We start from the raw sequence: 26251 nt of genomic DNA on the forward strand, positions 1-26251 counted from the left end.
CATCAACCAAGATAATGTAAATACTTTCAAAGAAAAACATTTTTTAAAAGATACTTTGAACTTTTGACCCCCAAAACATTTAACAGCTACTTCGTTACTGTTTGATTACAGTAACTTTTGTCTGTGGACATGTCTGTATATTCTCAAATCAGCAGTGACACATACTTAATTACAATGTATTTGTACACTTTGTCATGTCAGTTGTGATTGGTATTGATCTTTCTGTGTTGTTTTACACAGTAATTACTTAAATTTAGGCATGGTCAAACTGCAAAAAGAAATCAAGGTTAATTTTTTTTTAAATCATAAAAAAGACAACATATAGTACCCACTGTGCTAAATAGCCAATGCCACCTAGCCAGTGGCTAATGAAAGTCCAGGCAGGCCAGGAAATCTCCACAGTCACCGGCCCAACTGGCCAGTGAATTTTCATGGGGTCATTTGGTAAATATATCACTTTCTCCAACATGTTATGCTATAAAACAATTTCAAATCATGCAAGAATATATCTCAATAGAAATATTTATCATATCACCAGCTTAATGATGAAATCCATGTCTACATTCAAAATTCAGGCTAGTGAATTATATTGATGGCTAGAAACTATTTAGGAATAGCTAGCCTGGCCTGACAGGCAAGAAACATTTTGAAACTATTTTGCATGCTGACGGAGCCCCACTTGCAAGTACTATGTACCAAATTTCTATTGCAGCCATATTGAAAATCCAACATGAAGCTCATAAACAAATTGTGACATCATCAGTTCTTGGAACAAGCATGTGAAGTTTCAACTTCAACAGTACTGGGGATTCTGGAGAGAATGTGTTTATGATGCATGGCACAATGGACAAACAGCCCATGACATCAGCTCACTTGACTGATCACACACTAATTACAAACATACGATGGTGAATTGATAACTTGACCCCCTCAGGTAAGAGATGATAGGTGCTAATGGACATGTCATAGAAACACACAGATTCAGGTCAGTGATGTACAGAAGCAGACAGATCGAGGTCAGTGAAGCAGGTACACAGTTAATCTGATGCAAGTGGAGATCCTGCTGCACATTAGGGCTCTTGTTATAGATTCATTGAAGCTGAAAATCTAAGCTAATTAAGTGTGTACTTTGACCAACCCATTTCAGACGTTTTTACCATAACAGATAATTTGATTATAAACCTTTTTGGGGCAGAATTAGTCCGGAAGCTGATGCAGTATTCAGCTCCAGGAACACCTTGAAATCTAGACTAACGCTTGGTCTCTGAAGACAGATAGGATGCTGGAAATGAATACCTGTATTTAAATTGAGAAACATCCCAATGTGTTGGGGGATGCCTGCACCTGGGGAGAATCTAGACTTGCTTTGAGACCATAAGCAGGAATTATCTAGTAGCTCAATGACAAGAAAGATACAATATTATTTGATTGCCCGCAATGAAAACAGACTTGACCTGGGTGTCCGGCGATGGAATTTTTTAACCCATGCAACTCACCACTGACGATCTGATCTGCCTTAGTTAGGACAACAGTGTGCTGAGGGCCCAATGACATAAGTGCAGTTCAGAGGAAGTGTTCCTATCTAGACAGATGTAGTTTTTAATAAAAGTGTCAGCGAATGAGAACTATGTGGTCAGCAGATATTTCCTGAGTAAGAGGCGGTATGGATACCGTTGCCTTCACGGGTGTCGCATTTAGGAAAGGCTTTTGGTAGAACACTATAATAGAGAGAAAATCGCACTCTTTACCCCTGATGTATACAAATAACATATAGGAATGTCTGCAAGGGAAACTGTAAACATGTATGTCCACTTAGTGGTGTATGCACAAACATGGCCAATGCTGCCATGTTTATCAGTAATCTGATGGGCAAGATTCCTAGACATGCCTTAAATACACCACAAAACCAAAGTAACACCAATCAATATTAATTTCACAGAAACAAGAATCCAATGAAGATGTATAGTCTTTCGAGAAAAATGGCTCTTGTTGCTTCTCATTGACACTGTCTTGAAATCCTCCAGAAACATTTGTGAAACACATTTACCTGAAGGAAGGTCCTTTATTGGCTACGGCATTAATCATGAGCTTTTACTGGTGTGTGTCAAAGAATAGTTTTTTACCGTTGCCATTTGGGACATAACGACTTGCTTCATTCTTATGAGGTGAGGTGAGGTGAGGTGAGGTGAGGTGAGGTGAGACAGAATGAAGTCACTTTCATTGCACTTGTCAAGGAATAAGAGAGTAAGATTCTTTATGGACAACAACTTCTTTATTCATTATCAATGAAGAATCTTACTCTCTTATTACTCACCAGCTTCTAATAATGCCAATCAAACAAATCACTTGTCAAGGAACTTCATACGTCTTTGTAGAAAGGCTGTTTTTGTTGTGATTATAGCAACATCATATTAAGCATGTCACAGCAGGAATGTAATGACTGACTCTGTTTTCATGACATGGTCTACTACACAACTGACTTGAACACTGTGACTTATTCCAGGTGGGTGACAATAATCAAGTCTGGTCCACACAAACTAATACTAATACTTAAGCTCCATTAGTGTTGGGATACATGCGGAATAAAACCCAGGTTTTCAGCACGAGAGGCTTGAACCACATGCCTACCCAACCAACCAAGTGCTGCTGAAGATGTGATGTGTTCAACTATAGAAAGACCCAGTGGGCTGACTTACCGCCTGAAGCATTTCTTCCGACGTGATGAGTCTGTTCCGTCTGTCGTCGAGATGCTGTTCCATGTCTCGGATCTTCTCCGACTGAGCCTCTACCTGGTCTCCAAGCACACTCACTTGCAGCGACAAACTTGCCTTGTCTGCTTCCAGACGTCGCACGCGATCTTCCGCTGTTTCAGAAAGGTATCCATTCACCTGCAACAAGATAACGGTATATATGTGAAAAGTAAGTGAGTGAAAATGATTTAATGCCAATGTTAGCAATACTCCAGCATCATCACGATGGGGGACACCATAAATGAGTTTGAGACATTGTACCCTGAATCGAATGCAGGTTATCAGCATGATGACCGAACACTTTAACCACTGGGCTACCCCACCGCCGCAATGTGGAGTGAGGTAGCTGAGTTTGGATCTGCTTTGATTGATTAAGCCCAGGCTTAATATGGAGGCTCTATGATGGAAGCCTGTAAGTTATCAAATCTGGACCAGACAATCCCATGATTGATATCATGCTGTTTAACATTGCAATCAGCAGTATTCTGGCTGTATGTCAGAGGTTTGTAAATCAAGTCTGGACGACACAATCAAGTGTTTGACAAGAATATCATTTTATGCAATGGTCGTACAATGTCATTTGTCTACCAAGACAGCATAAATCTAATGTGAATAGATGTGGGAGGAAATCCCAAATCGATGCACGACAAACCCGTTGACATAATCAATATATATTCCATACATTAGGCAGATCCAACACAAGGGACACAATTTGGTGCCATGAACAAATGTACCACCTTCAGAGCTGATTTTTTACATAGTTTTGCAAAAGATGACAATGTTGTCTTTAAACTTAGAAATAGGATCATGAAGTGAGTGAGTGAGTATAGTTTTACGCCACAATCTGAGAACCAATGACAAGTGTCAACCAAGCCTGACCACCCCATTACATTAGTTGCTTCTTATGACAAGCACAGTTGCTGAAGGCCTATTCTACCCCAGGACATTCACGGATCAGGATGGTGAAGGATGATATGGGATGTTGCAGGATGTTGTAGAATGTTCTGTGTAATTGTGAATGAGATGACTGACAAAAATATGTGAAGCAGGATCATGAAAAATATGTTATCTTGAATTCTCTTGATAACTGATCCAGTAACTTGGCTTCCAAACCAAGCTACCATGATTCCTGTTTCATGCAGCCTGTAATCATCAGCATGTAAAATTGTGGATGAGTCATTATGAAATATACATTATACAGAACATTTACGAAAAAATTATGAAATATTCACTGACTAAACTATTACTTACTTATTAAGTTGTTGGGTTTTTTTTTTAAACCCAGGTTGACACTAAATCCACTTGGCATTTCAAGTCATAGAGATATATCAAAGGTTTGCAGAAATTATTTATCATTTTATCAGGTGTATATATTTGTCATCACTTTCCAAGCAGGCGAATGTTTCAGGTTGCCTTGCTCTGCAGTAAACGACTGTGTGAAATCAAAGAGAAAGAGAGTGTGCTGCTATCTGATTGGTTGACAATTCATAATACAAATGAATCACGGATGTATGCAGACTTCTATCTATGCATGCATAAGTTCTTCTAAAATCTTAGTTTTCTGTCAGTGTGATAGGCATTCTAGAAGTAAGTAAACAAGAACATGTTTGTTTATGATTTGTTGGTTGAAATCAGTTTTTGGATTTTAATCTGTTTGGCTCAAAGGTGGACTGATGGATTACAGTCTAACTCGAAAACTAAGAAGCATAAAATATTCAAAGAAATGCAGATCATAATCAAAACATCATACCAACTCTGTAAGGTTTTGTGGGATTATTGTCCTAAAAATACAAAAAAGCTGATTAACAAACTATCACTAAATATTGACAGAGTTCACAATTTGTTATGTATGAGGAGTGCAGAGAAAGGGACAGCCAGGTGTTCAAGTGCCAACAAAGTTATACCTGTTCTGTGCTATCTCCATCCTTTCCTGCACACCTGGCTGTCCCTTTCTACGCACTCCCCCCTCATAACAAATAGTGAACTGTTGCACTGTTTTAATGATCGATTGTTACAACTTTTTTTAAATATTTAGTACAAAAATTCAGCAAAAACCTTACAGAGCTGGTCGAACATTTTGATTATGATCACTGTGTCATTGAGCATTTTGTGTCTATTAGAATTCATGGGTCTGCTTCTGAGCCATGCTGACTATAGCCTAGATCTAGTTTCCGATTCAAAATGTCGCTAAGCGTAGTAACACAAGAAGATGTTATCCATGATATTGTCTAACTATTATTCATACATCCATATTCACATTTGATGAAACTGCCATTCACCTCAATATCTATTCACTATCCATCAGAACAAGTTTGATTTAGTTGTCTGTGACATCTTCCATTGTATCCAGACATCATATACTTTATCGTACTGACAAGTGTTGCACAGAACAATTGTATCTTAAAGTATTAATATACGTTGGTATTTTCAGCTTTGGGCTTGACTTACAAAGTCCTTGAATTAAAGTTGCGCTTAACAGTAAGGAAAATAATTCCTTCAATGAAAAGTTACACAAGACTGATTGAAATTAGAAAGGTGTGAGTATTGGTAGCAGAGCTGAAAACAGGTTGTTTATAAGCTGTGTGAGCTGAGGAATGAAATTTAATGGGGTAATTGTTTTAATACAAACACATTCTCTGGAGTCTGTAAGAGAAACTAAGATTTGGATAATTTCCCAACTACTAGCACTTGCCCTCAGTACATTCCAAAACAAGGCAAGAATCTCATTAGACGACATCTCACAATAGAGTGAGATCCTGTTACAACCATAAGTACACATGATTCATGTTTCACCAAAGTACCTAGCTCCAGACCACCAGCACAGACCGTCTGCTGTCAGAAGCTTATCTAGCTAAGTAATATGACAACATCAAGTCTCAGGAGAACGGAACAGGAAGATAATTTGTAGCATGTCCTACACAAAACATATCTCCTTATCTGCCACGATTCTAATGGCAGCTATTTGATCATCAAAGGGTTCAGCACCAATGATTATCATGCAGTCAGTTAGTGGTGGCAAGCCAAAATCAAATCTCTGGTTGACTAATTATTTTGAAATAATGACTCTCTCGTCCACATTTGGTCTCTTGCCTTGATGTACAATGTGTGTGTACTTCCATCAGCGGAAGGTAGTGCCAGGACTCTGTTGTCTGGCAGGTGCAATCAACAGTAGCTGAATGTTATGCAAGGTTCTGAGTGTGCTGCTGTGTAATAATATCAGTCTCATGTGAGTGGGCAACGCTGGGAGAAGTGCAATATTTTCAGCAAGACCGTGTTGTATGACTTAAGAAATTATCCAACAATAAATTAAGAAAATACTGGCATATTGTGCTTGTCAGGGATATGTACATTTTCCTCTTGTTCCCTATGTAATAGATAAGACAAATAACAATCATGGCACACAGAAATTAGGGACTGATTTCAGAGATTGCAAAAGCAAACCAATACGACCTGGGTGTGTATCATGTGTCAATGTGGCTATGTGACAAAATGATGCATGATGAAAAGGTCATCAAAATGTGGTCTGGGAGACTCCATATCTTACAGGTATCATGGTGGAGATTGCGGTCATGTTGGTCTCTAGTGGTAGAGACACTGATTATATAGAATAACCTGTAAGTAATTATGTTAATTTTGAACAATTCACTTGGATTATTAACATTCATCCAATTACAGATAAATGAATGCATGCAAAATGAGCTATACAATACTATGCAGCAAAATACCTGAATCATTATTTCAGAAAATTGTAAGTCAAATGTTACGCAAATTGGTATCTCTATTCCAAATGATATGTACCTTCAGATAATACAACTGACGTAACAGTCTCACAATACTCCCACCAGATGTTTCAGAGATATTAGTCTATTTTCTCAACTATCAACATTTATTATGGCCAGATGATATGTACAGGAGGGAGTTATAAACAGACACATGAAACTGCCAATCACATGGAACCCTGTGATTCTATTATTTTTCTGTGTATAATGGACATCAATATGGAACATATGCTATACATGGGATTACATTTGCTTAATAAAGTAAAGATTCTAGTCCTTCTTGAGGTGTGTCCCATCTGGGATTTGAATCCACACCTTTAGAGTGAGACTCCTAATTGCAAGCCCACAAAGTCAGCCAGCTCACCAACTGAGACTTCCTCTTCCACTGTGAGCGTGTGGGTTTGAATCCCGGATGGGACACACCCCAAAAAGTACTAGAATCTGTATTTCAAGAAAGGGCGATCCCAAATATAAGATACATCACATCTGACCACTTTCTAAATGTGTCATAACAACATGGAAGGGTGCGAATACTGGATGGGACTCATAAAAAAACCCTACTAGAATCTGTACTTTAAGAAAGTGTAATCTAAAATATAAAATACGCCATATCTGACCACTTTCTAAATGGCACAATGACAAAAAAACAACATGGAACGGTTCGAATCCTGGATGGGACTCATCCCAAAAAGTACTAGAATCTGTACATTAAGAAAGAGTAATCCCGAATATAACATGTCACATTTGACCACTTTCTAAATGTCGCTGTGTAATCATAACAAGACGGATGTGTCAAGGAGAGGCTGCTATATTGAATGTCACACCAAAAAGATCACTGCTAGCATGTAACGCCAGAAATGGAATGTCACAACATCATGTCACCATGCTAATCTCATCACAAATGCTGATCTATTTCTGAGTTTGATTAATTCAATCCAAAACTTCACTCAATTAGTATAATCAGATTATGCAATAAAAGTACTTAGAACGTAGTTTGGTTTCTATTCCCTGCAGAAAGCTTACTGATAGCGTTATACATCACAAACGTCATGAAGAACATCATAATTATAGTATGGGGACGTGTTTCTGTACAGTTTCATATACTCAACCTCCACACAATCAGCAAGGACACATAATCAACATCAACACACTCAAGGACACATATGAACCACAAGAAAATCAGCAAGGACACATTAATCACCCAGAATGCATAATCAACCCAAACCCTCAACACAATCAGCAAGGACACGTGACCACATGATAATCAAAAAGGACACATAATCAACAACACAGTCAACAAGAACGCATAATCAACCTCAACACAATCAACAAGAATGCATAATCAACCTCAACAAAATCAACCAGGAAACAACCACTCTCAACACAATCGCCAAGAACACACAATGAACCACAATACAAAATCAACCTCACCGTAATCGACCTCAACACAATCAAAAAGCACTCATAATCACAAATAAAAAAGGCTCATAATCAACCACAACAATCAATAATGACACATAATCAATCACTAAACAATCACCTACAGCAAACAAGGACTCATTCAACAAGGACACATAATCAACAGCACAATCACCTTCAACACAATAAGGACACATAATCAACAACAACACAATCATCTACAACACAAGGACACAATCAACCACAAAAAAAATAACCTACAACACAAGGACACATAATCAACCACTACAAGGACACATCATCAACCACAACACAATCACCTAGAACACATGGACACATAATCAACCACAACACAATCACCTACAACAAAACAAGGACTCATTCAACAAGGACACATAATCAACAACACAATCACCTACAACAAAACAAGGACACATTATCAACAACACAATCACCTACAACACAAGGACACATAAACCACAACACAATCACCTACAAAACAAGAACTCAATCCTCAAGGACACATGATCAACCACAACACAATCACCTACAACACAAGAATACATAATCAATCACAACACAATCACCTACAGTAAAACAAGGACTCATTCAACAAGGCCACGTAATCAACAACAACACAATCACCTACAACACAATAAGGACACATAATCAACAACACAATCATCTACAACACAAGGACACAACCACAAAACAATCACCTACGACACAAGGACACATAATCAACCACAAAAAGGACACATCATCAACCACAACACAATCACCTACAACAAAACAAGGACTCAATCAACAAGGCCACATAATCAACCACAACACAATCACCTACAATACAAGGACTCAATCAACAAGGACTCAATCAACAAGGACATATAATCAACCACAACACAATCAAAAAGATCCAGAAAAACACAAGATAATCAACAAGGACACATCCTGCTGTTAAGAACACTTAAGATAATGTGAGTTGACCAAGAGCTGAAAAGATCACATGCAAAGCACATTCCTAAAACCCACATCTCTGTATTAGGCAGACCTCTCCATTGCCATTATTATTTGCCAGGGACCGTGATAAAGACAGCTAACAACTGCCAAACATCATATCTGAGGCAGATTGTAACTATTTCAAACATTCATCCCATATTTTACATTTATGGCTGTGATGTTTTGATGATACCGTTACATTCTGTCAGTGAAAAGTATTGCCAAGGTGCTGCCACAGTTTCAATGAAAGTAATCAGTGTATTGTAGACCTACATTTTCTGTGTGATGTGGTGTGTCTCATGTTCATCTGTCTGGTCAATATGGAGAGATCAGGAAGTGTGGGATATCTCTCTTATAAAACAATTTGGAATACAAATATATACAATATAAGTACAAATATCAACATATTTTTTGAAAATCATATCTTTATCACATATAGCATATAACACCAAATGATCAACAAGGACACAAAATCACTGAATCACTGGATGTTACTGAAGAGCGTTCTGCCCTGATAAATGAAGACACAAAATCATTATTATTGAGGAACATCCTGCACCGATATCCCCTAGGAACAGAGAGCTACTGCATCCAGAGGAGATACACCTGCAGGAAGGTGTCTGTTGATGAGTGTGAGATAGAGTCGTAGTACACCGAGCAGCCGATTTCCAGCCACACGACTCCCTCAGCTCTCATCATCACTGATGGAAATCACACCTGTTAGCAGCAGACAGAAATATGTGTGTTTTTACTCTCTGACAAACTCCAACTGGGGTTACGCGAATACAAGAAACACTCAAATACCCTCTGTCCAAACAGCACAGCTGAAACACATGCGTGGACTAAACAAACAGATTGTAGGACAGGTAGGAGGATGAAACGGCACACCAGCATCACATATACATCCGTACTTACATCTGGGCAAGGGAAGCTCCGGCGATACATGACCACCCGAGTTACTATCACAAAATGAGTAAAAGCGGTAAAACACACTAATATCTGCAACAACTAGCATCATCTAGGTGGTGAATGAACTCCATAAGCTCGGAGTGGCAAGGTGCTCATAGCCGTATCACAGTGCCAGCTATGTAAGAATTGGGTGTGATATGACCAAAATATACAGCATACCAACATGAGGCTCAGTGTTGTGAAACCAGGCCACACTACATGTGCCGTCTGCTGGCTACAATAAGCCAAGAAAGGTGGAAGGCATTATATTGTTACGTGTGTCTGCATTACAAAGATACTTCATGTCCTTTGTATGGTATCCAGATCTTTCTGTAGCGGTAGGACTTCTACATGAACTATATATACCAGCTAATCTAAAGGTTGTGCTGACATTCACATGTTGTGTTTTGTAGGTAACTGAATAGGTGACATGTTTATACTGTGTTCTTCTTTCAAGATTTGCATATTACCTAAGCAGCTCTGCAATTCAAACTAAACAAGTTTAATGTCTATTTTGAAACAACCTGCTTTGGAGACATTTGAAAACAAACTTCAGTTCAGAAACTTTTACTTCTTAACATGAACTGATAAGCTTATCCTTGAAACAAATTCTATATATTCTGATGTTATTTTCTTAAACTGATAGAATCAAGTCACTAGGATTAGCTACTTGATATGAAATATTTCCGTGAGATATCTGTTGTGAGTAATGATCTATCTCATTACCTCCTCCAAAAACATATATCTGTTACAGTCAAAGCAAACTGTGAAATCTGTATTTCATGAAATGATTAAACATTTCAGTCATTTTATATGAAATGACTTAGAGGGTAAACTACTTCGAGTCATTTGGTGTAACAACAATCAATATACTTCAGTTATTTCATGAAATTTCACATAATAACTTAATCACTACAAATGTGGATCATAATCAGCATCAACTATTATCACTAACAGTTAAAACCTTTGTTGCAGTGACTATTGCATTTCAGCTTGGCTATGATGCATTTACACCTGTTTGTTTCACACTTACGACTCGCATTGTGTCCAGAGCAGAGCAGCCACATCCCACAAAGCCCTGCCCACCACAAAAGCAAAAAAAATAAAAAAATTAATAATTGCATGAAACCCATAATGCATATGTTTGGCAGCAAGGAACACCGTATCAGCCAGGGGTTTGGGCAACAACACAACCAGAGAATACATGATTTCCACAGCTTTAAGACGAAAGACAAAAATTCTCTGTTGGAAGGAGCTGATATTTTTGTGTTCTTCAAAGTTTGGCAATGTTATTGTTTTCCAGAGTATTTGATCACCCCACTCCAGAAACAAAGAACATGATTATCATAAGTCACATGAAAAATAATCATCTGACACTGGCACAAGAGATTTATTATAAAGATATGAAGAATTGGGTGTTATTCAACTTCTTTTGAGTTATTTCACTTAATTTTTCACAAAAATATAATACAAGACAAGAAGGGATGGCTTTCTCCAAGAGGGAATAATTTGTTCCTGCCTGGAAACATGCTCAGATTCTTTCAAGTTTCCTCACAACTACTTATTTACACCTAAGCTGAGATAAAAAGCATTTTATGACTGCTGAACTTGGCAAGCTGTCACACTGGTTGGTAGAGGGTGTTCTGAGGGCTGCCGTTTGTATCCCATTACGCCAAGATTGGCCCATTCCTCAAAATCATTGCGGAGAATCTAAGGAACCATTTGCGGCAAAGCTTCTGAATTTATTGACTGTAACAATTCTTATCTGAGAAAGCCAGACAGACACTTTGATTTTTTGGTAACTGAATCTTTTATATTAAATCAGTGTTATTGCTACCATAGTTCACATCATTGTCAGCATGTGGACCATATAGTTTCTCAGTGTATACTGACACAAGGTCGGAGGTTAGAGTGAAGAACCTTACACAGAATTCTTCCAGTTGGGTGTTCAAGTGCAAGCATATTTCTCTACTTCCTATTTGCTGGTTTACTGACTGCCCTTGCGGAAATGCTCAATCGTGTTCAAGGATGCTCAAGGATGTGACCTTAGCCATACAGTTAATTTTCAGAAATCATGACGGAAATAACATCAACAGCTTGGAAATACACGAAGGTATGATATTATATCACAGCAATGAGGCCACAACAGACATGACAGGGAAAGGATTCAAACCCACATCTGCAGATCAAGAAGGGAACTAGAAAACTATTCCTTCACATTTTTTTACCACAGTCCTTTCAGTTTATTGTCTGAAGAACTGTTGTGTGATTAGAATTACCTTCCATGGATATCAAGTGTTGAAGCAATGACATTATGAAGCTTTCAAAGAAACATTTCCCAATGTATCAAACACATTTATTATTGGCCATTAAAATCATTTTAAAACACTCAATCTGTCATCACAATGTTTGTCAGAACTATTCACTACCATGAACAGTAATAATGTAAAGGATGTGTGGTGATGCTTGCATGTTACTACACCACTGACCAATCAATACAAAGCTACCACAGCAATCAACCAATACAGTCACCATAATAACCATCCAATACATAGCCACCACAGTTACCAACTAATACACAGCCACCACTGAAACCAACCAAAACACTGTCAACATAGTACTCGGCCCATGCACTGTCAGCACAGTAACCAATACATACACAGCGACCACAGTAACTAACCAATACAGAGTCAACATGGTAACAAGTCAAGGCACCATCAGCATAGTAAAAAACCAATACACCGTCAACACAACAACCAACCAATACACCATCAACACAGCAACCAACCAATACACAGCCACCATAGTAACCGATCAATACACCATCAACATAGTAACCAACAACACCTAGCCATCATAGAAACTAACTAACATATCGTCAACTTTGTGGCCAACCAATACACAGCTAACAACTTGAAGTGAGGACTGTGGGCTTACACACCACACTACCTGCCCTTCTGCCCAGCCTTATCTACAATGCTAAAGCCAAAACTGAAGCAAGACACATTTCTTCAGGTTCAACCTCCCATCTCCCTGGGGCTCCATTTCAAAATTTTAATGGTATCATTGTTACAATCAAAATTATATATATTCAGAGACCAAGCATTAGCCTAAGTCTCCTGAAATGATAAGCCAGACTGTTAAGGGCCAATTTATCTCAGAGATCTAGTGTAGGATACATGTTTCCAGCATAACACTGGATTCCTGTTAGGTGTTGGCCTTCACAGTGAGTCACGAAAGTACAAGCATGTCGTTCAAATTGAAGTGTTCATTTCCTTTGTTGATTTGAATTTGTCATGCCACTTCGTCATTCTAAATTTTTCACATTTTTTAAATCATAAGTTGCAATGTTCCAAACAAGATGGAGGGTTTCATCGACAGAATAGCCAGAATAGCTAGAAATGTGACAGGAGCTCATCCTCCCGGGTTTGATGTCCATGATGACTTTGAAGACAAACCAGTTCAAGTGTTTCCACATGTAACTGTGCCAGGGCTATTTATACTGCGGCTAGAGCATCACAGGTGCTCAAGTGCACTTAAGGCAACAAGCTAACCATCAGAGAGGTCATAACGTCACCACATTGCATTGTGGGTCCATTGTTTCCATCTAGGAGATCAACTGTGGGATGAAGTGTGAACAAATGGCCATGTGTAGCACTATAACAAGGGGTCAGATGTGATTTTTCTGTTTACGATAAGTATGCAGTGTCAATAAGTAATGTCATGTTGATCCTGAGGTGATTGTGATGATTCTGACAAACCAACTCTACACAACTTTAACTGTACGTATCAACCAATGGTCAATAGTTCATGCATTGTTCCACCTATCATCATGATTTAACAAAGCATATTTTATGAATAATATTATAAGTATTTTATGTATATGTCTAATATATCATGTACCCAACCCTTAATTTGTGTATACTAACATGAGAGAGAAAGAGAGAGAGAGAGACAGAGAGAGGGAGGGAGGAAGGAAAACAGAGTTCAGAATCATTATTTATGCACTAATTGTATACACTACATATAGAGAAAGAGTGAGTGAGTTTAGTTTTACACCACACTCCAACAAAACATGTTCAGAATCATTACAAGCTACACACGGAGAGTCTCAGAGAAAGAGAGGTGAGAGAAAGACAGAGGTAGTTTAGAATTTTTGTAAGCTATGTATGGAGAGAGTCCCAGAGAGTGAGAGAGAGAAAGGGAGAGAGGCAGTAAAGGAGTTCAGAATGTTTATAAGCTTCAAGTGAGGAAATTTGTCCTCTCACCACTGTGATGCACAGAAACAGTGACAACGAGCAAGAGAAACTGCAAGACAAGTTACCATACAATGATCACTTGAAACTGAACAGATAGCAGATAATTATATACTCCAAAGTTTCAGTCTTGGAATAAATAATACAATTTGAACATGTTGAGTGAGTTTCACTTTCAGTGTGCGATTGAATACACACTGAATACACATTAAAGTACACACAGCAGCACCGTAATATGTATCTATACCAATCCCTGACATCAAACAACACATTTCACTCTCCTAAGCTGATATCAACTTGGCTTTTAAACATTAAATCAAACAAACAATCTTACCTACATATATTGCATTATATCCCAGCCATATAGACTGTATAAACACCACTAATACTGTGGATCGTAAGTAGATCCGTAGCTACTTATTGTGGGCCTGCCCATATGACATGGTTAAGTTTCCTGCACAAATAACCCCTCTTTCATTCAGACAGCTAGTGTCCCGTCTTATTGTGTGATGTCAATGGGAAGATATCGCCCGTCACACACGCACACACCTCAACACACGCTACAAGCGTGTACCTGGCTCCATGTCCTAGGGCCAGGTGATTCATCACGTCAGTTGCAGGACATCAGTTCACTGATCAAAGATGTTTACAATCAATGGCAGTCTCGTCAATGTTGGAGGTCATAGGAGTGAAAATATATCAACAGGCACTCATGAAAGGTAGCAGTTTCTGAACCTTAGAAGAGTACTGTAATCAAGACTTCTTGTAATGGTACATACCTGCATTGACATTTGACATTATGTACATAGCTGGATAAATACAGATAACTGAAACCACTTCTAGCCAAGATTTTTATGGGGCGAGATATGCCAAACTGAAATATTAATGTAAGGATAAATACAGATAATTAAATAACGATATTCAAGACAACTTCTAGACACAATCCTTAAGGTGCCAGATCTGACAAACTGAATTTTGAATGTTGGGATGTTTGCATTTGTCATATTTTAATAACAATGACTGTTTTCACTTTCTTTTCCACAGATGACAACTGACATCACTCTGTTATGATTCATGAAAAGAATGTTGTTTGTTTCTTGCAAACTGTAAACAAAGACCAAACATCACAGTCATTGTTATTGAGAGTAAGTGGCAAACCCTTAAAATATTCATCAGATATCGCCTCTAAATAAAGGCTTTATTGTCCAATTCTGAGCATATAATGAACATGTTTTCAAATTACTGCCAAATACTGGTGACTCCAGGTGTTTAAAGGTGAGTTTGGTCTTGAGAAAGTCCAAATAGAGGCAGCAGGAGTTGTATATCCCAAGGGAGCTGAAATTGATAATACGATATGTCGTTGAGATTGCCATCCAATGATCAAGGGAAAAAGTACTGGAGCCTTGAGCAAGCGCTAGTTGCCTGGATATGTGCAATCAATAAATCAATCAATCAAAAGGTTGTGATTTGCACTTTTAAATAAAACTATTGTGAAACAATTCATACATTGCCATATCCTTGAAGTATGGTCACAGTATGGCATTATACCCCATTCAATAGTTCAGAGCGCAATGTTATTTTATTCTGAGCTCCATGGGGAATATGAAACTAACTGCACAATGTGAGGTGGTAGAAGGTTCACAGCCACATATCATCTTATCCTACCAGGAACCCATTTCCTGCCACACACTGAAAACAGTATTAAGTCATTTTTCATAAAGAGTGAGTGAGTGATTGAGAAATTGGCTTCACACAACGTTTCTGTCAAAGAACACCCTATGCAACATAGGTCATATTCAGGAGTACACTTTTTCAATAACATACATGCAGGTTCTAGTTACTTTGGGAGTTGCATCCAAGCCAGGATTTGAACCCACAAACTAAGACTGAGCTACTTGAATCAACTGCAAACAAATTATGTAATTTGATGACTTAAATGAAATTCTGCCAGCTGGATGTCTATAAGTCTGCAGTGAAAATGTATCAATGAATTTCACTTTAAACAAAAACATGAATCGAACAAAGTGATGGTTTGATTGTGAATCCTTATGATTTTACCTTGCCAAATGAACATTTACATCTCAGAATCTTATTCAACTTTCGATAAAGGTTGTTTAACAAATGATCATAGTTTCAAACTGCTAATAAATGTTTGTATCACAAGGTATCAAGAACAATTAATATGTGTCTGCGGTAAGGCTCCTCAAGTACCGCACGTGCATTTGTTTGACTGTTCCAACTACTGCGCCTACCCACTATTGATCACATCCTTTGTGTCCTTACCCGACATGTGACACTATATGTAATGCGTTTTGGTGTATGGCTGTACCAAAGGCCTACAAACTGTCAGGACTGAAACTGCTGAGTCAGCGCACTACAGAACTTCTCTCTGCAACCAACACTTGTTTACTTCAACTATATCATCATAGGTGTCTGGTGTCATTATCCTGTCTGTGAATGTTGTCACCATATCTCCCAATATTCTCCAAAACAAACTCTAAAATACAAGCAATACTCCCATCCAACCTGACACAAGCAATAGATTTATTTATCAGCACTTCCAACAATAACTGAATGTTCCAGACAACAAGCCATACGCCCTTCAGATAAGATGCAAAGCCATACCTCCACAGGAAATCCATCTGCTCTGTAGGATCTATTTTCAGCCCTGCCTACAACTCTCGGAAGGAAATTACTGGGCAATTAAAGACCGGACATGCATACACCAGGAGTAACGTTGCATGCCGACCCCGAGTCAGCAGGTATATCAGAGGCCATCACGGCATCTGTGCCACATTCCCATAACACATGCCAAACCTGAAATTTGGCGCCAGATTTACCATTTTAAAGGTGAATGTCTATGTCTGCCAGGAAAACAAAAGATGTGAGTGAATAGACCAATATAACACCCAGTTTTGTGAACACAATCATATGCTACCTTTCTTAAATGTTCCTTTCAAAAATTGCAATCATTACTATGGGCAATGAAAACTTCTAAGTGCAAAGTGCTAATCCTCTGACAGATATTTACTTTCTTCTAGTGTCATTTTAATCAGCATCTTCGAGCAAAACTTCAAAAGACCTGGTCCTCACAAGAAACAACCTTTTTCTCCAGTTCACAAAAATTACCTGTTTCAACAATAATTCACTCACAAATCCTTAGTTATGTTACAATCCACATCCCTTAAAAAGAATATTAAAAAAAAAATAGAAATAATAAATCTAATAAAACAAGTAAAGTAAGGATAAATTAAATTACACAGTAAAACTAATCTTTGATACAAATTTGATTTAACAAAGGTATTCAAATAATATGTCAGCTATTGATAGAGATATGTAAAAACATATATTTGTTGGTCATTAAGATGCACCTGACATTAGTCTTTAGCAAAATGTTTTGCAATTTAGGTAATCTGGAAGCAAATTCATCTCTTATTAAATATTGGGAAAGACAAACTAACACAGATCTTAACTATTATGTATCAGCTATCACATGCCTGCATGTCCAATTACAAGAAGTCTGCTACCTGTATTTCTGTCCTGCTTTCCCTGTGCTCCCAGAATGAGTGACCAAAGCCGTCCTCCATGTTAACAGTATTGACGACGTCATACGTGAATGTGACGGTCACTTCCCCTCTCTTACTGAGGCCACTCGTGTCAATTAGCTCATTTGTCTGAGAACCCATTCCCAGAGGTTCCAATGGCGGCACTTCATTCATTAATTGCTACCGGTTGTTACACACGTTATACACTGTTGCAGCACATGTAAGACACGGTAGCACGATGGAAAGTAGTGGTACAAGTCGCTTGTTATTAATGGTATCACGCTGGAATATCAGAATCTCTGCCAAGATAAACACAATCTGCTGCCCTTTCTGTCAAAACTCACTCACAGTGTTCACAAATACCATATTTTGGTAGCGCCATTGATTCCAGTGCTTCCTGTTCAGGCCTTGCTGTTGGAATATTATCTGGTGAGGAATACACTTAATCTACCCAGCATGCTGAAGGAATCTTTGTTAATGATAAACCAGGTCAGACAATTATGTTACTGTTCACTAGTAACTGGTGTGCAGGTGTGCATTTCTCTTGAATGAAACCTTTCTTGTAGATTCTAGTAATATCTGTTTAAATATTCATATATACAAAGGTTAACTTCGCTTTACATAATGTACATAATTCCTGCTTCTGTTTTGTTGACTTTGAAATTGATAAAGACCAGACAGGAATCTGAGAAACATCAGAGTCTGCATGAGCAGTGGACTTGTACAAGTCTCTGAGGTAAACATTATTATTTTAAATGAGAATTGCTTAAAAACAATAACAGATTGGGGCTGCTATAAAGGCTTGCCTGCTTGAGGGATACAATTACTACACATCCATGGGCCCAGCATTAAGCACAACCATGCAGCAAGCTACATGAGCAGGTAAAACTGTTAACACACAGTTATCATTATACTGACTGAATATCATACACTTAATTTAATAGACTGGTTATTAATATTTTCATCAATACCTTAACACATAACTATTTTTTATGTAAAAAAAACTCTCAGCATTTTCTGTAAAAATAATTTTTGAAATCAAAATGCCAGATCTTCCTGGCTCAAACTCCTTAAGTCTCAGTGGATGGTGCCATATGGCTTTATCAACTGGTTGGTATCAGTGTGTAAGTACCAGATCAGAAATGTCTTGTGAGGAGATGAACATGTTACATAATGACGCAGCTATGTTTGTGTAGGGTATAAGGAAAACCTTGAACATAAGCACACAGATGGTGCTGTAGTTGTAGTTGTCTTGAAGTCTAACATGAAGGTTACCTACAGACGCAGATAACAATGCTGAGTAACTACTGGGAACCGACCACATGTCTCTTGTAGACACATACATGAGGCACTGAGTCTGTACTCAAAGATGCAGGTTGCATGGCAACCAAGAGCATGCAAGTTTAAGTATCTGGTTTCTATTACATGATTTTTACATATGGATTTGAAACTAATGTCATAAAAAACAATGGCATTGTCTGCACTGTATCTGCAAGTATTTGTATTGTAGGAGTTTCATGTTAAATACCACATTCAGTAATATTGTGGCAAGTCATACAAGAGAACAGAACAGTCCAACAAATGATATAATGATCCATGATGTTAGCTTTGTAGGATGAGATGATAACTGCATCGCCTTCCAAGTGAACCAGACACTGCCTGCGAGGGAATGAGTATGTGAGTTTTATCGGGCAGGCCGATGAGAAAGCGTGAGTGAGTGAGTGAGTGAGTGAGTGAGTGAGTGAGTGAGTGAGTGAGTGAGTGAGTGAGTGAGTGAGTGAGTAAGAAGCGCGCTAGCCTGTGAAACTCAGATCTCCATTGCACAAATAATTTCCAATGTCCACTGTATTTCACGTTTCATCAACTTTAAGGCAAGATTCTATCATATGGAGAGCATCTTGTTGTAATTGACATTCTGGACACCCACACTGACATCTTTCTGGGGATAGCTGACAACATCTCTGACCTTTGAGGCTAACTTATTGTCATGCTAATCTCCCAAACTGGCCCATTTCAAGACCTCACCTCAAATCACTCCATCTTTGACCTTTCCACAATCTGTCTATCTGTTCCCTTGGACTCAAATATCAAGACTGACATTTCTAGATGTCTGTTTTCCTTGGATTTCCTAAGGTAGACAGTAATAGTGTGTAGTAGTGTGTGTGTGTGTGTGTCCCTGTCTCTCTCTCTGTTCTCTGTGTCTCTCTGTGTGTCTGTGCATGGGAATGAGTAATTCCCATAGATTTCACCTGTGCTTTTTCTCATCATACTGTGTTAGAGCAGGAAAGCTTAAATTGATGCAAACCCTAAATGTTAGAAGGGAGACAACTCTTCATATATTGTCTGAGTTAGTGAGTGGACCAGTGTGTGAGTTTGAGAGTGAGTGAGTGCAATAGCAAATTCAGTGATCAAAAGCCTAAGCAACTGGGACACAACGACATGTGCCAACCTATTCAGTTAGCCTGACCATTCAATCCTGTTAGTCACTTAGTATGAATTACCATTTGGCAACATTATTATGCTAATATTTGTGTAGAGCAGACATCCATCTCAGCTGCTCAAAGCCGACTTGTTTTTCCCTCGATCATTGCACGTCAATCTCAAACAGCACAGCATCTTTCCAATCTCAACTGCCTGGAGAGTCCTTTTTCAGTACTTATTCAGAGCAGGATGCACTGGGACATATAGTCACAGTATGTTGTCCAAGTTTATTGCATGTTGCTGTACCCTGCAACTAGGTGTTTGCACATATTCATGTGGCCACCATCTGGGCATTTATCAACAGATTTTTTCATTTTTTAAAGTGCACAGGGTTGGGTACTGTACACTAGACAACACTGAAAGAGTCTGCACACTAAGTAGATTCGGTCACAGGGCTCAATCACCGCATCCCGAGCTCCCTGGATTACTAGTCTAGTGGCTGAGTAAGCTCGCCCACCATGCCCCATAACTTTAATCCTTATAATATTTTCAAAACATAACGTGGAAGGCTTTTACATTGTACTGAACTTTTTAGTAATAATCTGTTCCAGTTAGCAGATAAAATTATTTCCAGCTGACTTGCTAAAGACCCAATAGAACCCATATCTTCATGGGTTCACCCAATATATGAACCCTGAATTAGAACGGATACTATGCAAAGCCGTATGGCCATAGACACTGAGTAATCTGCAAATATGCATTGCCTCCCATCATACCGGCAAGCCTTTTGAAAAACATGTAAATCTGAACTCATCTAACATTGGGTACTTCCAGTGCCATTCAATATGAACTAAATCGACACTTACAAGAAAATATTCCACAGAGCTCAGTCAGCCATTTTTTTCAGGCAGTTTACCTTTATCTATGAGTGCTTAGCACCTGTGTTTTTGAAGTATTAGTACAGCCACTCATGAGGAAACAACAAACCCTCCTCGCTCATTCTCGCCATAACTCTAGTCAAGGGATTTCATCTCACAGTTTGGGATCAGAGGCCAACATAATTCCTTCTGCCTTCTTGCCATAGTTCTGGGAGGATCCATTCCACCTGGGAAACCTTTCTCCAGGTAATTACTCATCTGAGCACCACCTGATACAGACAGTGGAAGTTGATGCCTTACCTACAGGGGTAAGCAGGCCTCTATGAACATACAGTAATCTACATTTCTTTGGAAACTAAAATACTTCAATAAAAACAATCAAAAGTCATCAGAAGATGACATATCCCCCCGGCCCCCAAAATATTTGACAGGACAAATCATCTGACGGTTACTTGATAATTTTTTAGACTAAGTTGGAATCGTTTCTATGGAAATCATGAAAAATATAAATGCCATATCTGTAAACAGCAAAAGGCACCACTTGAAAGGATCTGTTGAAAAATATCAAATGGATTTTGAGTTGTGTTCCAGTCCATTTTTAGACTAAGTCCGCATTGTTTTCATGGAAACCAGAAAAAATAAAAATGCCGAAACTTTGTAAATGGTAAAAGGTGCCACTTTAGGGTCTGTCTCATATATCTGCCAAGTTTTGATGATAGATATTTAATAGTTTTCGAGTTCTGCTCCAGAAACGAAGCCCATCCCTCCATTTTGAGACAAAGTCTGCATGGTTTCCATGGAAACCCAGAAAATGATACATCACAAAAATCTGTAAATAGCAAAAGGCACCACTTTGGGGTCTGCCACACATATCTACCAAGTTTTGCTGACAGATATTAAGAAGTTTTCGAGTTGTGCTCCGGAAACAAAACACACCTCTCACTTTTGAGAGTAGGTCCATGGAACCTGAGAAAATAATAAATTAAAAAAACCCTGTAAATAACAAAAGGCACCACTTTAGGGTCTGACTGATATATCTACCACGTTTTGCAGAAAAATATGGAACTATTTTTTAGTTATGCTCTGGAAACGAAGCCTACCCCACCATTAGACTAAGACCAAAAAGTTCCATGGAAAAACAAAAAAAACAACACATTTGTAAATAGCGAAAGGCACAACAATGCCGGGGAAACAAAAATAATTCATTACTGCACGATTTATTCTTACATTATTATAAATTATATCATAACTTTCATATTATCAATTACTTATTTTTATATTTCAATAATTTATTTATCCCCAGATACTTCAACCTGGATTATCTCAAAATCATTGCTATATATTCGAAACTTTAAATACCCAGTTTCACTTGGATGTCCATATGCATTCAAAATCCATCACTCATGGCTTTAAAAACGGCAGCTGAGTCGGTGACATCACCTTAACAGCTGGAAGGAGATGTAAACATCAACACAACACAATATCTATATCAAATGATGTATCATTTATCATTCCACTTAATCGTGCCTAAATTCTTTTAAATTCAAAAGGCGAAGTATGATTCGGAGTATACTTGACCCATAGATATCTGAAACATATTTCCTTCACCAAAAGCAATTACAGATGAGTAAACAGGCTTATCTGTGAAATGTTCTGTTACATTTATACATACATACAACAAATATTAGATAACAACATCGTGAGAAAGCAAGCAAACTGTGCATATTACATCTTGTTTACTAATGATATGTACAGTTGAATGTTAACATCTGGTGACATGATTTGGACAGATGAAGAACTTATGTAATGTTTCTTCATAGGAATGTTAGGAGGAGTTGGATGGATATAGAGATATATGCCGTTCAAACATGTTTACATTCAAATCACAACACCCCTGTCCAAAATGTGTTCTACAATGTAAGTCAAAACTCCTGTTAGTTTAATGTCTGCAATAACATTCTCTCCCCCTTCTGACATGAGATGAACAGTGGGGAAGAAGTAGCACAGCTAGGCCAGAATCTACCTCCTTTTCATAGAAAACAAAACAAAATATCAAAATAACAGCACAAAACTTTGGCCTTAAGGCCAAACTTTCCACTGGGAAAAGAATATCCTAGGACAAATCTAGCCCAGAAAGGTTTAGACCGGGGATGAAATGTCCGTTACACTGGGATGAGTGATGGCTTTAACCACTAGCCCACCCCACCGCCTCTCACTGTTCCATTGAAGTGTTGCAGGTGAGGACTACATTCCAATTAATCAAAGTCTTCTTTAGACAGAAATAAACACATTATTACCTGAATGTTCTGGCTGAAGGGATCTATTATCAATCTTAACAGAAACTGGATAGTATTTTCTGCGTTTCAAAATATTCAGAACAATTTCTTTGATTTATGATTTCAAGTGAGCAAGAATAGAACTGTCAACTGATACTGATAGGCATTTCATGACACATGTAGGTTAAAATAGGAAAGAATCTCATGTTGACGAATATGAAATGCTTCTGTATAAAGATTTCTAATTACCAAACCTGTATGTTTTCAAACAAATCGTGATATGCCAGAGACATTTTGGAGTTTCAGGTAATGCATTTCGTGTAATGGCTATTAAGTACAAGTAACACAATAGACTTGTAACACTGTTGTTTCTAGTCAGCATGAATCTGACATAGCTGAATTATTTTCAAAGGTAGTGTGGAGAGAAGATGGTTGGAGGAAGAGAAGAATGAGAGAAAAGAAGTAACATTGGAATGATCGTGAGTTTTTTCATTCATAACCTTATCTCAATGAAAGTACCAAATACGTGTGCTACCTGGAAGCCCGGTGACTGGTGTGTTCACCGGCACAGGTACTTGGGAATTTAGGAAGGAACCTCTTCTTGTATCAAACATATCCATAACTACGACATGTAACTAGTCCCAAACATCCTGGTAATCTGCTGGTTGTCTTTTTCTTTTTGTACTCATTGTGACCAAGGTAAATATGAAGAAATGAGAAGTACCGTAATTGTCATGCGTGAGTTTGCTTTAGTCAAACTTTCAGAAACTATTGTACATATTGTATATTCAGGTAAAATCTAGGAAATCTTTAGAATACATCTTTTTTTTCTTTAGCTACCTCTTGCTATGATATATTTCCCATGCATGTTATAAAACTTATGAGCTAATGTATGCATGGTGTAAAATCTGACATAGACTTTTGACATTTGAAACAAGTGGTCCTTTCCCAGCATGGTGTCTATATTTCTAGAGATTTCACTGAGATTCTTGGTATTGGAGACAGAGCCCATATGTCAGTATATTTTATATTGAAACAGGAATTAAGGGATTTGTGTAAGGAAGATGGTAGTGGATAATAATATTGATGTTACAGACCAAACATTACTGACATGCATGCAACATGATTTTATGAACTCTCTGCGATATGGATGATAATTCACGTTGACGTTACATTGTGTTCGCATTTTTCCAAAACATTCTCAATGATCCTCAGTTCATTGGCGATGTTTCGAAACAAGCACTGGTGATTCCATCAACAACAAAAACACAAGTGATCATGATGAGACAGTGTTTTTGTTGCCTTTTTTAAAAACAAAAATCAATTCTCCCAGTAAAATTTGACATTTCAATTAAGATGTATACAATAAATGAATGGCGATTTAGTAATGTGTCAGAACTAACAAGATTTATGATGCATGTAATTTTCAGTAAATTTGAACTTCAATGAGCAGATGATATAGAAAAATGAATTTCAAACATAATTCAAAACAACAAATTGCACATCCTCATGATGTATTTGGATATGGTTGTAACATCAAAATGAAGGTTGAAGAGGATGGACATATAATGTATGATCTATGAAGGAATTAAGAATCACGGCACCTTCACCGCTGATTAGCTACAAGTAGTGTATACAATGGCATTTCCGGTGAAAGCAGAAACTGATGGAAAGACGAATAACTCGAGTTGAACGCTTTCTGTACAAAGTATATATCTGGTCAAACTACAACATCACCACAATGTAGCCCTGACCACAAACCCAGCTGACGGTCACGCAACAGGAGGATTTAAAACAGTACCCTGTGCATTGAGACACAAAAACCAAATCTATACGTGCACCATGTAAAATAGATCTAACAAAGTCTAACGACATCATTCTTTTATCAACTGGCCATCGATGACATTATTTCCATGGGACATAAGCCATGTTGTGTTTCTTGTGGACATAGAACTCTCAGTTAATGTGGAAAATATGAATCAACATAACACAAAAAATAACTAGCTGCTTCTGATTACCGTATGGTTTGGGCTACAAAAGTTCTTTAAAAACACTTTTTATGTTGAAAAAGTGAAAGACAAAACAGTTAATTTTTCATGTAAACTTGCCCTTGAACCTTTAGGCCTGAGCTCTATGGCTGCCCCAATGACTTTATAAGACTCATTGGCCAAGAGATCACTGATGGCATTCCTTTGTGATGTCATCTTAACCACTGATGTCACAATACCCTGTCCAGTGAAAAGTATGGCAAAAAATCATATCATTATGCTTTGTAAAGGTTGCTACTTGTGGCTTATTTCATAGGTAAAAAGCTATCTTTATTTCAAATAATCACTTTCTCTGGAAATTTTTCAGATTTCATTATTGATGACTGTCGGTGATCCATTTTCATATCAATGAAATCATGCAACATAGTTTTCAGCTCAGTATTATACATAAGGTGCAAAGGTCTTCAGAAAGGGAACTCAAATATGCGTTAGATGAGAAAATAAAATACTTGTTGGCTTATAATTTTGAGACAATTTGTTTCATTCTCAAACGAGCATTACAAATAAAGAGGCAGTAATTGTCTGTATATAATTGTTTAACAAATTTGTTATACTTAAGTGTGCATTATATGAGAAAATACAGTAAGTGTCTGCATATAATTGTTAAGAAATGGATGAACCTTTTACCTTTTACAACAGAAACAAAAAGTACACAAACATAACTAAAATCCTACCTGTCAACACATTAAAGAGTCTCCATCTTCACATATACACAAATATTCACATTATTTCAAAATAACCCTAGTTGTCTGGAAAGCGTTTGTTTTCTTGGTCTTTGCTGAAAGTTGGTCAACGGCTCTAATTACCTTCTCTCAGCATCAGTCAAGGTGTGACCTGTATGCTCTGCGCAGGTATTCGTCATGTTTGGAGAAGGTGATTTCGTTAAGGACAGGTAGATTTCACCTGTCTCAGGTGACGTTGGGACAGGTAGT

The 26251-nt window shown here is 37.9% G+C and overlaps 1 protein-coding gene across 6 annotated transcripts in view; it reads right to left on the reverse strand.

The window, feature by feature from the left end:
• The window catches only part of LOC137260965 (liprin-beta-1-like), a 133952-nt gene that overhangs the window by 85579 nt on the left and 22122 nt on the right, over positions 1–26251 (reverse strand). For 5 of the 6 annotated variants that reach the window (XM_067798545.1, XM_067798548.1, XM_067798546.1 and 2 more), the window contains exons 1-2: positions 9863–9893; positions 2697–2888 (exon numbers count right to left, since the gene is read on the reverse strand). In XM_067798545.1, the coding sequence (XP_067654646.1) occupies positions 2697–2888; positions 9863–9892 (222 nt within the window). In that variant the 5' untranslated portion in view covers position 9893. Of the gene's footprint in view, positions 1–2696; positions 2889–9862; positions 9894–26251 lie in introns of those variants that run through there. The other variant, XM_067798543.1, reaches the window with a different exon arrangement.

Source organism: Haliotis asinina, chromosome 14 (assembly GCF_037392515.1).
Source record: "Haliotis asinina isolate JCU_RB_2024 chromosome 14, JCU_Hal_asi_v2, whole genome shotgun sequence".
Taxonomy (NCBI): Eukaryota; Metazoa; Mollusca; class Gastropoda; order Lepetellida; family Haliotidae; genus Haliotis; species Haliotis asinina.